Below are 14,895 nucleotides of genomic sequence, written 5' to 3'. Positions count from 1 at the left end.
CTGGCTGGGTGTGTGAGCAGCTTCCAGAAAGAACGACCAGCCAGCCACCAAAAAACGGAGGTGCTAGGAGGCTCCCCAACAAGTTGGCTGGGCAGCATAACGAGGGAGGCAGGATTGGAAGACAGATACTCATCCACCTGTTGGCTCTTGCTGTATGGTCCATGCAAATGGTTATAATTTAAGGCTCTGTGTTTGTCATGGAGGTCATGGAAGTCACAGATTCTGGTGCGGTTTGCCCAGGAGCCACTGGAGCAGCTCAGGCAGCCCCTGGGCCAGTCACACTGGCTGCTGCTGGGGCAGTCTTGGCCCTTCTGCCCTCCAACAGCAGGAGTTTGGGTGTGTGGGGCAGGGCAGTGCTTACCCTGGGGGGAGCTCCCCGGAAGGCTGACAGGAACTCCCCTCCCTCAGCTCCTAGCTCCATGTGCTGTCTCCGCCCACAGGCACTGCCTCCGCAGCTCCCATTGGCCGTGGTTCCCAGCCAATGGGAGCTGCAGAACCAGGGCTTGGGCCAGAGCAGAGGCAGCGCACAGAGCTAGGAGCTGGGGTTGCCACTTCCCGGGAGCTGGGTAGGGAACCTGCCCCAGCCCCACCAACACCCCACCCTGAGCACCTGCCGTGCTTCCCTGGCCTGAGTCCCCACCCCGCGCACAGTGCCCCCCCCAGGCCGTGCCAGCACCCGGGGCACCCCCATGCCACCCCCCCCACACACAAACATTTTAGTTGGGTATATAGTAAAAGTCATGGACAGGTCATGGGCCGTTTATTTTTGTTTACTGCCCGTGACCTGTCCATAACTTTTTTAATAAAAATACCAACGATTAAAATGTAGCCTTAATTAATGGGAATCACTTTTGTTTCTAATTCTGAGATTTCCAAAGTGCCTGTTGTCCAGGATGCCATAATAGATGTATGTGTAAGAAGTTTTTAGTTTGTGGGGACTGTGATGGCTTCGCTACATCAAACTTCATTGATTTAGTACCGTTATCTTCGCTGGAGAATTTAGTAACTATTTTACCCAACAAAGGGTCCTAGAAAACCAATCTGAACAATAGTAATGGTAAATCTGGGAACTAAATTCAATCAGTGAACTATGCGCTAGAGGGATTTTAATCTTCCTTTACAGTGAAGACTGCCTTCAGTTTTTCACTTAGCGTTACTACCAATACCACCACAGTAATAATAGTGATGTTCTAGCCATTATTTTATCAGAGGCAGACAGGGAGTTGGGATTCTGGTTTGTATTTTTATTAGACCCCTAATTGGCTTGAAAAACTTTGACTATCAATACAATTGAGATTTTTTTAATCTATTCCTGTACCACCACCTTCTTATTCAGGCCTGAGGTTCAAAAAGCTTGTAAGCTAGGAGTGTTGAAATGAAAAGCAGCATGTGCAGATCATCCCCTTAATTCAGGAGTGCCGTTTAAAACATGGGAACTCTCCACTATTCTAAAGAGATGCCTTTTATTTCTCAACTGTATCCTTATTCAGGATTTGACATTCAAGGAACATTTAAGCACCATTCTAATAATTAGCTTCACAGACCTCCTTGGATGTTGCCCAGGACTGTTAATTAGCCACTGGAAAAAATATTGATAGAAACCCAGTGCAGGCTGTATTTTAATTGTTTTTATTTCTTGTTCAAAAGGGGCAATTGTCAGTTATCTAATTAAATATTAAATGGCTTTCCAACAATCCAGTGATGTGAAATAGTTTCTAAATCTCCCAAAATGTCAGACTACAAGGGTGGCTTCACATTAGGGTACTATTTTCATGAATAATCAGATACATGGCTACATAGTCTTGCTTGCTTGACCAGCATGAAAATGTCAGTGAGACTTTCTGCGTAGGTTTTATTCCATGCTCATCAACTTCCCACCTGAGAAGAGCAAACAGGAAGTTTTTCCTTTTCTGTATCAAACTGTGGGTGGGATGGAATCTAGATCTGTTTGCATGGCTCAACTGCAGTTAATTGGAGCAGTATCTCCACTAAAACTCTTCAATCTTTCAGAAACAGGGAAAGTCAGATTTTTCCCCTCTTCTAAAGCCGACAACTTTAAGTTTAGAAGGTGATTAAGTAAACGGACAATCTTTTTTCTTATATGCACTTTCCTAGATTCCAAAATGATGATGATCTGTACAAGCAGGATTCTCCGTCAGTTTTGTTCCCCTGTGCTGGCTTCATTCTAAAGCCTTTCCATGCCTTCTCTTGGCAGCTGTCCTCAGAGTGGCAGGTTCATTACAGAAGAGCACAGAGGTCATGAAAGCTATGCAAAATCTAGTAAAAATCCCTGAAATTCAAGCAACGATGAGGGAATTGTCCAAAGAAATGATGAAGGTAAGTTCTGAAATATATTATTGTGTATTACAGTAGCACCTAGACATTCCAACTGAGATGGGGTCCCATTGTTCAGCACTGTGCAAACGCATAGTAAAACAGTCCCTGCCTTGAAGAGCTTACAATATACACAGACAAGAGACAGGGTCCAGAGTCTTCCTCTGCTGCCATTAAAGGAATACTCAAGTTAAAAACACAGTTTTAAATAATAATTTTCTTGCATTAATACTCTAGATTACTAAAACTTTCTAATCCATTTTACTGTGTGCATGTGATATGTACTAGCATAATTTTGCAATGTTTGGGTTCCAAGCCCTGCAGGGGGATTTTTTTTTCTTTTTTAAAAAGAAAGTGTTCCCAATGGAATTTATAGAAAAATCTTCCAACATTTTTAGTTGATTACAGAATATAATTTGGGCAAACATAACTGTGGGAGACTGACAGGCTGGCTTTTCAAAGGTTTGTGTTACCAGTTGTAGCTACATTTGATTAAATATAAGGCAATACATTTGATATATTGCTCTAAGGTGTGAATAAGACAACACTGCCATTTAATTCTTGGGTTACCCTACTTTTGATTGTCAGTCATTCTTTCCTCACAGCAAGTATGCAATAAAGTGTCTTTTTGTTGCTGTGAAAACATTCAAAGGGTCTGTGTTTTTAAAAATAACCCACATGCTAAACTAGCTCCACTGCATGCTGACCTAATGACAGAACTATCAGGAACGTGTAAGAATGTGTGTAGTAGATAGCCTTGCTTCTAATAATAGGCTGAGTCCTTTTGATGGGTGTGATAGCAGCAGGCATAATCTGGACTATTATGAAATTGAGGGAGCTGAGTATACTTTCCTGAGAGTGCTGTGCTTCTGGCTGGCTGTTTGTAAGTCCTGGAAATGGGATCTGTTACCTTCTGTTTCACTATAGGCTGGTATCATAGAAGAAATGTTAGAGGATACTTTTGAAAATATGGAAGACCAAGAGGAAATGGAAGAGGAAGCAGAGATGGAAATCGATAAAATCCTGTTTGAGATTACAGCTGGTGAGTGCATGAGTCTGTTACAGATATGTATTGTGAGGGCTAAGAACATGGTCCTGTTCCCAATGGATTAAATGGCAAAACTCATTGATTCCTATTGCAGAATTTGACCCTCTATATATACCTGGGCTAAATGTCTGGGGGCCCAGTTCTGCAAAGTGTTGAATGCCCTTAGCTTTAGTGGCAGCAGGGAGTGCTCAGTACCCCACAAGATGGGGCCCTCAGCGATGGAACAGAAGTACTGTGGCTGATGATAGTGAATACTGAGGCAGGAAAGAACTCGTTAGGGTGGTTCCAAAAAGTGTAAATAGGAGGAATGCACAGAACTCAATAGAGACAGTGTCAGGTTATCACCTTTATTTTAAAAGGTCACTTTCCTTTGGTACTAGTCCCCCTTAAACCAGAATTTAAATACATTCATACTTGATGCAGTTTAGTTACTGCGTGTTTCTCTCAGCTTGTACAGTAACAATAGCAGAGACTGTTGCTTTTGATTCTGATCTAATCAGGGTCACAGGCTGCTACACTGTTTGGGCTAAACACGCTTCAGTTTAACTGTTTCCCCTATTTTTCCAATTTTTGAAAAAATGAAAATCTCTGTTGGGTCTTATGCGGTTTAAATAACATCAAAACAATTGGCCCTGAACGACTTGACTCTGTCCCTTTAAGTAAAATCTAGGCTGAATAATTGGAAAATCTCCTTATTAACTGAGACCACTTGTAAAAGTGCTTTGAATATAAAATATTAATTCAGAAGCCTCTGACTGTAGACTCTTATCTGAAGGGCTATAGGGCAGCTTCAAGTCCCAGCCTCCTTATTGGCCAGGCCCTAGGGGTGAATTAGGTTCCCTGCCCCATACTTTGCCATGTCTCCTTGTGCCCAGTTCCCACATCCCTCTTTTGTCCCCCTCTTGCCCTGCCTCACGTTTCTTTTCCTTTGTAAAAATACTCTTCAACCCTCTGCTCGCTTGCCAAAAGCTGCATAATGCTCCCCAGCATTTGGGTTCATGGATTGGGCCACAGATGCTCTCACAGCTGAGCACCATGGGAACAGAAGTGAAGCTGCCCTGTAACAAGGAGCTCTTCCCATTCACAACTGTTAAGCGCCTCAGAGGAATAAAGCCGGAAGGCAAGCGACTCTGAAGCTGTTTTGCCTGCGGCCACAGGAGTGCAGGGAGCAGGGTCCTTTAGTGTCACAGCAGAGCCCTTGGAGTTAGAATACAGTGCTCTAGACACTTTAAAATAGGCAAAATATGGCATGGTTCCCACTAGGAAGAATTGCGCATGAGTCGTTATTGCCTAGATAGCCTAATCACTTCTCTCTAAACGTCCAACATACTGTCTCAACCATACAGCAGCGGCTGAGTTCTGTTACCTTTAAACCTCTACAATGTGCAGCTACCTGAGAACTTGTCCCTTTATTAAGCAGTCAGTGGTCTGTATTCAACAACGTTTATGGATATTATCTTGCTTGTTTGCAGGGGCATTGGGTAAAGCACCTAGCAAAGTTACAGATGCTCTTCCAGAAACTGAACCCATAGGGGCTGCTGGTATAGCTGATGAAGAGGAGGAGGAAGAAGATATTGAAGCGATGCAGTCACGGTTAGCTACGCTCCGTAGCTAGATATTAAGTTCACATGTACAGCTTGGTTTTGGGGGGGTTTCTCCCTGCTCTGGGATGTTCTGTCCCTCCTGTAAAATGTAAAACTTTGTTTGTTTGTGAAAATACTTCCTGTAATATACATTTTTCCTGGGGCTTGTGTTCTATAAAGGTTATTTTTGCCATTTTTCTGTTAATCTTTCGCAGGTAGTGTAGGCTATAGGGAAATGGTGGGTGTAATGTATTTTCAGATATAAAACAATCTTTCAAAAATATTCTTTGTCGCAAGGGTGGGTCTTCCTCTAACAAAGCACTTGTATTGGCTTAAGCTGCTACCAAAAAACCCCTTAATATTTAAGTGTCTGTACATTTTCCTGAAACACTACAAATGGATTTTAATAAACTTCTGGTTTAACACTTGCTCCTCTTGGGTCTGTTTAGCTTGCCTCTTATTTTAAGAGTCTAGTCTAACCTTTGTGTGTATTCAAGCTGATAACAATGCTGAGGAAAGGGAAGTTTTGTTCAATGGTCAGTCTGCTTTGAAGCATTTAGTTTATATTCTTTCTTAAAGCTATTTCTAGCAGCCCCTTCCATTCAAAGATCAAGCATTTTACAAATACAGACTAATCCACCTAGCCTTCAACAGTAGCTATTTTCCCTTCTAGTGCACGAACGGGAAAACTCAGCTGTAAAGAACATTTTGACTACAGCTGTAACAGTCCTTTGCTTTAGGGTGTAGCTGTTCTATTTTTAACTACTGTCCCTTTTTAGCAAACCCTTTATCAGGACAGCATGGTATTTCTTCAGAAGTGAGACTGCTGCTTGATAAAAGGAGGATGAAGCCTATCTCAGAGTTCAAGAAACAAGTGAAGGAAGCTCTATTTTTAAGGAGTTGGGTACTAAATATATTCATAGAATCATATTAAATTAGGGTTGGTGGAGACCTCAGGAGGTCATCTAGTCCAACCCCCTGCTCAAAGCAAGACTAACCCCAACTAAATCATCCCAGCCAAGGCTTTGTCAAGCCAGGCCTTAAAAACCTCTAGGGATGGCGATTCCACCACCTCCCTAGGTAACCCATTCCGGTGCTTCACCACCCTGCTAGTGAAGTATCCAGTTAGAGAGCAGGTCTTCTCCAGGAAGACATGTCACAAAGGCAGCTGCCTTCTGGTCCAATTTCAACCACCCAGCCATGCCTTTGTCAGCTTTGGGCAAGCAGCCAATTTGACAGCATCATAGTTGTGACCTTCCCAGTCAGTCATATCTCCTCCATTTGGAGACAGGCTCTCCCACTTCTAGTGCTTGGGAAGCAATAGTCTTGGACAAATATAACTTAAGCACTGTGGGATTGCATACCATCTAATTCCTGCCCATTCCCCCTTCAGACCTATCTCTATCCCATCACATTTCAGGGACCCCTCTTGCAAGTCATTGCTCTTTCAGCAGTTCCACAGTCTCTTCTTCAAAAGCTACGGAAGATTCTACTCTCAGTACTTGCCAATCCAAATCCACAGGCAGGCTCAGACCCATTCTGTGCCTTTGAGGCCTCAACAACTACATCAGATATCAGCTTCCATATGGTGGTAAGGGAGGTTAATTACCTGTAAGTGGAGGTTTTTAGAGCTGTGTGGTCCCTATTTGTATTCCACAGAGGAGTTATGCACATACATGCAGAGCTTTTCAAAGTAGTATTGCTCAGTGATCCATGCATGCACCCTGGTATTGCCTGTTTTGCGCCAGGTGATAAAAGGGCAGGGCCCACTGTCTGCATCTACAGTTCCTAGGCCATTGCAGAGCTGCAGCAGAGGGGAAGGAGGGTAAGATTGGAATACAGATAAGGACCCTGCCTATTAAAGAACTTCTAGTTACAGGTAAATAACCTCTTTTTTGAGTGATGGGCCCTAGTGTATTCCACTGGGGGTGATTTGACAAGCAGTACGTAGAGAACTAGGGTACAATGAAGATGGGAGAACCCAGGACTGTTGTGCCAAATGAGGTATCTGTCACAGAATCATATCAGAGCATAGAGTGAGGAAAAGGTGTGTACTGAACTCCATGTAGCTACCTTATATATGTCCTCAAGGAGCACATCAAGGGATGGATAAAAATCTAATACCCTTCCACTGGAGGATGGAAGGCACTCATGGGGGCTGAATGCCCTCTGATAGGCTCACTCTGAGGTTTTCAGGGGGAGGAAATAGTTTAAGAGCACAGGGATGCCCACAGCTTTGGGAGCAAGTCCTTGCCATTGGGCCCACAAGGTAAAGCCTGATAGGACTGCCTCGTTGAGTCCTTCCGGCTACTGGAGAGGATGTCTTGCGCCACCAATGAGCATTCCTGTGCTAATGGTGGTGTCCATCCAAAGACCATGCTGTCAGGTGTAGCATCCATGGATCTAGAGGCCTGAGTCTGCTGTTGTGTGTCAGCAGTTCCAGAAATCGCTGGAGCAGAGATTGTTTTGACATGCGGAGGAGGGGGGAACTAGAATAAGCAAGGTCAGAATGGAGCGATCAGTATGGCTGTTGCTCTTTCCCACTGGAGTTTGTGGAGAAGGTGGGGTAGGAAAGTCGTAGTTCATCTGGTCTGACCAAATCAACAACCAGAACATTCCTCCTCCTGGGCAGTCTTCCCCTGGAGCAACATTCCTGCTGAGAGAATCTGCAATCACATTCTGGGTGCCAGGCAGGTAGGATGCCGACAAAGATAGGATGTTTGATACATCATTCCCAGAGGCAAATAGCCTCCATATAGAGCACTGGGGACCTTGTGCCCCCTTGGTTGTTGGTCTTGCCTGACATGAGGATGTAGCAATAGTGGATAGCTGGTAAGAACATGTAGCATGCTGCCTGAAGTTTTGAGAATGTTTGTGCATGCTGGCCTCTTGCGTAGTTCGGGTGCCTTGTCCTGTGATCGCCAATGTGATCACCCCAGCCTGAAAGTGGCCTGTCCATTCTGAGAATGAAGATGGGAAGGGCACCCCAGCGCAGATTTGTATTGTCTGTCCACTATTGAAGAGAAGAGATGACCTCCAAAGAAACATTGAGTGTGACGGTCCATTGATTGGTGCAAGGGGAACAGACTTTGCAGCCATAGCTGTAGACAGCAAAGGTGCAGGCAGGTGAAGGATGTGACATAACCTCCAACCCTTTGGCATGAACATATCAGGGCTATTTGGTCCAGTAAGTTCTGGAATCAGTCCTGTGGTAGTTAGGCTTTTGCGTAGGTCAAATCGATGCATGCTTCTATGAATTCCAAGGACTGAGGGAGCAAAGTTGATTTTTCAACACTGATGCTCACTCTTAGGGAGGAGAGAAGCAGCAGCAGCTGGGATGTCGATGCTCAAGCTTCCTCCTGGACTGTGCTGCCACTAGTCAGTCATCCAGGTATAGAAAGACAAGGATTCCCTGATGCAATAGGTGAACCGCTACCACAGAGAAAAATCTTTGTAAAAACTCAAACAGTGGTAAGTCCGAATGGGAGAATCCTGAATTGGAAGTGTCACTGACCACTTTGAACCTCAGGTCAGATGTACATCAATATGGAAGTAGAAGTCTTGCATGTCAAGAGCCATAAACCGCATGCCTTTTTTTTTGGCGTGGGGGGGAGAAAGTGTAGGCAAATTGGACAGTTGATGTGTCAGATCCAAGATTGGTCTCCAGCCCCCTTTCTTCTTGGGTACCAGGAAATAGTTGAAATAGAACCCTGTGCCTGGAAAGGCTGCAGGGACTGGCTCCATTGCACCTCTCTGTAGGAGGAAGTCCATCTCTAAGGTAAGAATACTGTTGTGAAAGGAATCTCGGGGGGAGATGGCGGCTGTCAGGGCAGGAGATATGGAGGTATCAACAAAATCTATGGTGTAGCTGTGCTAACCCACTTGTCTGTTATAGCTCTCCAAGTTGCTAGAAAGAGTTTCAGACAACCCTGGAAGGTAGGAATGCTGATGTATGAAATGGTTGACCTCTAGGCTCACTCAAAACTGTTTTTGCTATGACAGAGTGTTGTGCAGAGGGTTGCACTGCCGAAACAGGTAGCTGGGGTCTGTGTATTTTAGAGCACTTCTAAGAAGGTTATGGGGGGGAGGGATAGCTCAGTGGTTTGAGCATTGGCCTGCTAAACCCAGCGTTGTAAGGTCAAACCTTGAGGGGGCCATTTAGGGGTCTGGTCCTGCTTTGAGCAGGGGGTTGGACTAGATGACCTCCTGAGGTCCCTTTCAACCCTGACATTCTATGATTCTAAGGTTTGTAGGCCTATTGGTGGCAGAAGTGAGTTCTGTAGCATTAGACTGGCAGTAGGCAATAAAATTTCTCTTTAGTGCCAGTGGATATATGCCCAAGAATTGTAAGGTTGCTCTAGAATCTGAGTCTGAAGCGTCATTGATTTAGCCAAAGCAGACTCTTCTGAAGGCAAATATTGGGGCTGTGAACTCCAATATGGCCAACCTGGTTCATCCAGCAGCAGGAGCCAGATTCCAGCTTCTCGCGTAAGGCAAAGGAGGAAATTGCCACGGAGGCCTTGTAGTTGTGTTTCTGAAATGGAAGAGGTGGACTGTGCTGAACGTCCAGGTCCTTGGATTGAGGAGTTGGAGTCTTGGGTGAATGGTCGTGCCGACAGAGCAGTGGAACAGGATGCGTTGAGAGGTATGGCCAGCAGGAGATAGATGCAAGGCAGGATATGGAGCCCTCTGCAGAGGTGAGTGCACTGGTATATAAGGAGACATCACTCCTTTCAGGGCAAACAGTTAATAAGGGCTGGGAGCACTTCCAATTTTTCCCAGAGTCAATGATATCCAGTCTTTTGACAGGACCAGAACCAGTAAAAGCACCTGTCTTGGGACTGACAGGTCATGCAAATTTGGCAGAGCCAAGGCAGGGGGGGTACATAGATTTGGCACATGGTATGGCCTATCACTCCTGTGCACTTTGGAGGGCATAGCTCCTCTGTGGCCTGAACTAGTGGACAGTGCAGCATCTCTTGGATTTACTGCCATGCTTATGTGCATGCTTTCATGGTCCATAGCACTGGAACCGGTGGATATGGATAGAGACTCCATGGTAGGGGGAGCGCTCAGGCCAACATACAGGAGGGGTTCCCTATCCAGGATCTGACTTTAGCCTTCCCCTGTATGAGCAGGGAAGGAGAGGTAGATACTGCACCAAGAGATGATGTAGGCTTCCCCCAAACAGTACAAACAGCGTAGGTGTTAGTCATTGATGGAAAATGAGCAAGGGTAGGAAGCACAAACTTTGAATCCTGGCATCTTTGGAATAATCCACTACCCTGACCTAGGAGTTCAGCAGGGGGAAAAGATTGGTTGGTAGGGAAAACTGAGGTGGGGGGGGTCACAAATCCTTAGTTATAATAATAATTTAAAAAAACCTACTAGGAGTTACCACAGTACAATGAAAAAAACCAATACAACCCTAACCATGAACCCTGAGGTAATACAAGGGCGCATGCGCAGACCACTGAGCACTACTACTTTGAAAAAGCTCCAGCCACATGCGTTCTGAGGAAAATAGGGACCACCACTCAAACAACATTAGCTACAATTCCCCCACCACCACCCCCCACACACGAACATGACTGGTTTGCTGCTCTTGATCTTCAGGATGCCTATTTTTATGTGGCAATTTTCCTGAGCTACAGGAAGTTTCAGATTCATAGGGGCAGGTCAGTATCATCAATATACAGTTCTCATCTTTGGGCTGTTTATTAACTGCATGACACAGTAGTGGCAGCCTCTCTCAAGAGGCTGGGAATTCATATCTTCCCATACTTAAACTATTGGCTCGATGACAGGCAAGTCCAAGAAAATTGCTCCCTCCAGGTCTTTGTTCAATCTCAGTGGCTGAGGCTGATTTTGAGCAAAGCAGTTAGTGTTAGTTCCAACACCACCAAAAAAACCCCAAACAATTACATTATAGCTGTACAAGACTAAGTTTGAGTTTGTCTCTAGCTGCTTGTGCAATATTTTGGTACTCAGTCGGACCAAATTTATCCATATTTCCATTTTCTGTAGAATTTGTTTTTGATTTTCTGGTGATTAAAAAGTTCCTGATGGAGCCACAGGAAGAACAGTAAGAGGCCATTACCTTTCCTTTGCAGGAGGCTAGTTTACTGTTGTGTCCAACATTAGACAATACTGGCATTAGAAAAGGTTCAGAGAAGGGCAGCTAAAATGATTAGGGGTTTGAAACGGGTCCCATATGAGGAGGGATTAAAGAGGCTAGGACTTTTCAGCTTGGAAAAAAGGAGACTAAGGGGGGATATGATAGAGGTATATAAAATCATGAGTGGTGTGGAGAAAGTAAATAAGGAAAAGTTATTTACTTGTTCACATAATACAAGAACTAGGGGCCACCAAACAAATAAAAGGAGTTCTTCACACAGCGCACAGTCAACTTGTGGAACTCCTTGCCTGAGGAGGTTGTGAAGGCTAGGACTATAACAGCGTTTGAAAGAGAACTGGATAAATTAATGGAGGTTAAATCCATTAATGGCTATTGGCCAGGATCAGTAAGGAATGGTGTCCCTAGCCTCTGTCTGTCAGAGGGTGGAGATGGATGGCAGGAGAGAGATCACTTGATTGTTATCTGTTAGGTTCACTTCCTCTGGGGCACCTGGCATTGGCCACTGTCAGTAGACAAGATATTGGGCTAGATGGACCTTTGGTCTGACCCAGTATGGCCATTCTTAGGTTCTGATCTCTTTGAGAAACTGACAGTTCTCCTGCCCTCCTTTTTCCCTAAGGTCACATGGCAAGAAAAAATACCACCAGTTTGTTTGTTAAAATCATCTTTTATAAAGTCCATTTTCATAATCTGTTGCTCTCACTCCTCCCTTTCAATAGGCTCAGGAGAGCTGTCATTTCATGATCACCTCAGTGCATAGGGTACAGGTGCATCAAGACTGGAATATATATATGCACTGACAAACACTTAAAGAAAAAAAAATGTTAAGAGCTGTACACATATAGTTCATATTCCAAAGAGTTCACAATCTGAGCTCAAAACAGGTTGGGAAAAGGGATCCAATATAGAGACAGATCAGGGTGACAATCGGTATTAGTGCCATATTTTTTTTCTACCACCAAAAAAAACCTGTTGGTAGAAGATGCAGGGTTAAAAATGAGGAGAGGGGAAGCAATTATTGGACAAAGTAGTGAGAACCTTAGTAGAAAAGCATTATGAACAGTGAGGTTGAGTAGCTGAAGGGTTGCATAGAAGAAGAGGGATCAAGCAATTGGTAGTAGGGGCCCAAAGCCTGAGCTCCAGCCCAAGCCCAAAACTCTACACAGCAATGAACCAGCCCTGCAGCCCGGGTCCACTGTGGGTTCTTTGCTGTGTGGACATACCTCATACGGCTGCCTGCTCTTTTAAATACAGCCTTGAAAATCACTTTGACGTGATCGAGTGTGGGCTAGAGAATTCGGATCTCATTCTAATGCAGAGACTACAGTAACAGTACTGGAATAAGAACTTAAGAGTAGTTAAATTGAACTTCAGTGAATCAAGTCTGTAAAAGTGCTATTAAATGCAATTTAAATTTCCAGTTGCCTAGGCTTTTAGTTCAGACCTCTTCTTTAAGCACAAGATAGCAGTTTCTACCCTGGAACACCTTGCTTTTGTATGCCTTTGTTGTTTTTAACTTAATAGCATTGTATTAGGGTAGTCAGTTTAGAGGTTGGAAACGGAACACACTCTTAAAACAGAAGTAAGAGCTATATGTAGGATATTCGCTATTAGAACCTAGAATTACAGAAGAGTGCAAATACCAGTTTAAGCTGGAAATCAAAGTTTCAATATGGGAATTTTTAATGAAAAAAATGCCCTTTTCATTTTACATTTAGAAATGTAAACTCATTTAACTGAAGATGGTTAATCCCCATCCTTGTCAATATACACTAGTTTTAATACTAGTTTTTTATGCTAGTTCTGTGTTAATGTAAAAACATAAGAATCGCACTCTCAGTACACTTACTGTTAGCTATTAAATCAAAACTTCATACTTCCTCCTGTCCCCTCCCCCGTAAAGCAAATTACAAAAGTTGATGAGCTTTACATCATGTCTTAACATTTTTCAAATGAATAATTTGGAAATTTCCAGTGTACATATTTTCCCAAGTAAGGTCTACAGGAGGTATCTTTGTACAGCTTGGAGAGTTTCTCCTTACAAAATTCTATTGCAAATGAGCATTCACAGTATATCAGAGTCTGTTAATATTACTACATATACATCTCAGGTTTGTAAACATTAGACGAATACATAGAACAAAAGTACCATGATCTTCTGGTACTGCTGAAAGGAAGATGAGGTAACATTAATAAATCTCAGGATCCACAGGAGGTCCTGATGGAATAGTTTACACTGCTGCCAATATTTTTCAGTTTCATAGTTCATGGTTAAGGCTTTCCACTTGATGGTTTGCTAAGGCTGGATTCATTAGCTCTCAATATCCCAACTGCATCTTTAACAGCATGGTATATGACATTCTTCACCTAAAAGGAAAAGAAGTTAGCCATTTTAAAGAGACAAAGCTAAAGCACTTATCTAGTCTGTCTGGAAGATTCTACATTTAGATTCCTGTACAGTGAAAAAGCTTTGACTTTTTCCAAAATAAGAGGCATCCATGGACTCCAACCATGTTTAAGACTGTATGTTCAGTTTCAACAATTAACTGAAGGTTGGTGTAGCTTTAATAAAGTCCAGTCTACATACTTCTGTATGTAGCTATGTTTTGATGTGTGCAATTAAGTGAGGTATAGCATCAGGTATAACTGGCTACTTGAGATATTTTCTTAAGTATCAAATAATGACTGGATGATCCATGTTAATGACTGTTCTATATTTTGTCTTACCTAGTTATGTATGGTACTGAACTGAATCTGCACGTGAACCCAATGGTGTATTGTAAGTATGGCTAGAATTAAGGCTGCATAGTGCTTGTTCAGCATGAAGATGGAGGTATACAGGCCATGGATGGTGGAGGGGAAACAGTTGAGACTGAGATGGCAACTGATGAAAGGAGTGTAGGTGCAGTTGAATTATAAACTGATTTTCAAAGTTGTGTTGTGCAGGGCAATCTAGCAACCATTACTTCAAGTTAAAGTTTGAGTGTGGCAATGTCCCAGGTTTAATAATTCTATCAATCCTGTATGTCCTCTTCCAGAGCCCTCAGGTCTCTCCCCCAACAGTTCCATTGGTTAATCTCAGTGTGACTCCATTAGGTTATTTCAAACTAGAGAAATAACTGTCATTTTTAAAAGTTCAAGACTGGCTTATGATCGTATCACAAAATGTGAGTTTGGTGAGAGACAAGTCTGGAATTAGGGGAGACTGTCGTTCTTTAGCTACATGAAACCAAAAATGAGGAACAGGGCAAAATTTAAAAAAGACAGACGGACACACAAAACCAACCACCACCACCACCACACACCTCAGTAAAGGTTTTACTGAAAGTTATACAGAAAATTCAATTACTTCTGAAGAGTTATTTTTTAGAATTTGATTTTTTTTTAAATCAATTAAAACCATTCTGTTAACGTGTTAAGTCAGGGGTCAGCAATTTTTTTGGCCCAAAGGCCACAACTGGGTATGGAAATTGTATGGCAGGCCATAAATGCTCACAAAATTGGGGGTTGGGGTCTGGGGTGGGGCTAGAAAAAAGAGTTCAGGGTGTGGGAGGGGGCTCTGGGTGGCCGCAGGCTCTGGGGTCGGGCTGGGAATGCAGGAGGGTGCTCTGGGCTGGGACTGAGGGGTTCGGAGGGTGGGAGGGGAATCAAGGCCGGGGCCCAGGAGTGCAGGCTCCGGGGGTTGCTTACCTCAAGCAGCACCCAGAAGCAGCGGCATGTCTGCCCTCCAGCTCCTACGTGGAGGTACAGCCAGGTGGCTCTGCACGCTGCCCCATCTGCATGCACTACCC

The 14,895-nt window shown here is 43.7% G+C and overlaps 2 protein-coding genes across 5 annotated transcripts in view; one reads left to right on the top strand and one right to left on the bottom strand.

The window, feature by feature from the left end:
- LOC123371250 (charged multivesicular body protein 3) overlaps positions 1 to 5,393 on the top strand; it is a 51,946-nt gene extending 46,553 nt beyond the window's left edge. For all 3 annotated transcript variants that reach the window (XM_045018620.1, XM_045018619.1, XM_045018618.1), the window contains 3 exons: positions 2,216 to 2,337; positions 3,262 to 3,376; positions 4,855 to 5,393. In XM_045018620.1, the coding sequence (XP_044874555.1) occupies positions 2,216 to 2,337; positions 3,262 to 3,376; positions 4,855 to 4,997 (380 nt within the window). In that variant the 3' untranslated portion in view covers positions 4,998 to 5,393. The remainder of the gene's footprint in view (positions 1 to 2,215; positions 2,338 to 3,261; positions 3,377 to 4,854) is intronic.
- Positions 5,394 to 11,759: 6,366 nt separating this feature from the next.
- The window catches only part of KDM3A (lysine demethylase 3A), a 47,015-nt gene continuing 43,879 nt past the window's right edge, over positions 11,760 to 14,895 (bottom strand). For both annotated transcript variants that reach the window (XM_045019362.1, XM_045019361.1), the window contains one exon: positions 11,760 to 13,471. In XM_045019362.1, the coding sequence (XP_044875297.1) occupies positions 13,376 to 13,471 (96 nt within the window). In that variant the 3' untranslated portion in view covers positions 11,760 to 13,375. The remainder of the gene's footprint in view (positions 13,472 to 14,895) is intronic.

The sequence above is a fragment of the Mauremys mutica genome, chromosome 5 (assembly GCF_020497125.1).
Source record: "Mauremys mutica isolate MM-2020 ecotype Southern chromosome 5, ASM2049712v1, whole genome shotgun sequence".
Taxonomy (NCBI): Eukaryota; Metazoa; Chordata; order Testudines; family Geoemydidae; genus Mauremys; species Mauremys mutica.
Note: the sequence above shows the minus strand (reverse complement) of the source record. Positions and strands in the feature narration are given on the sequence as shown.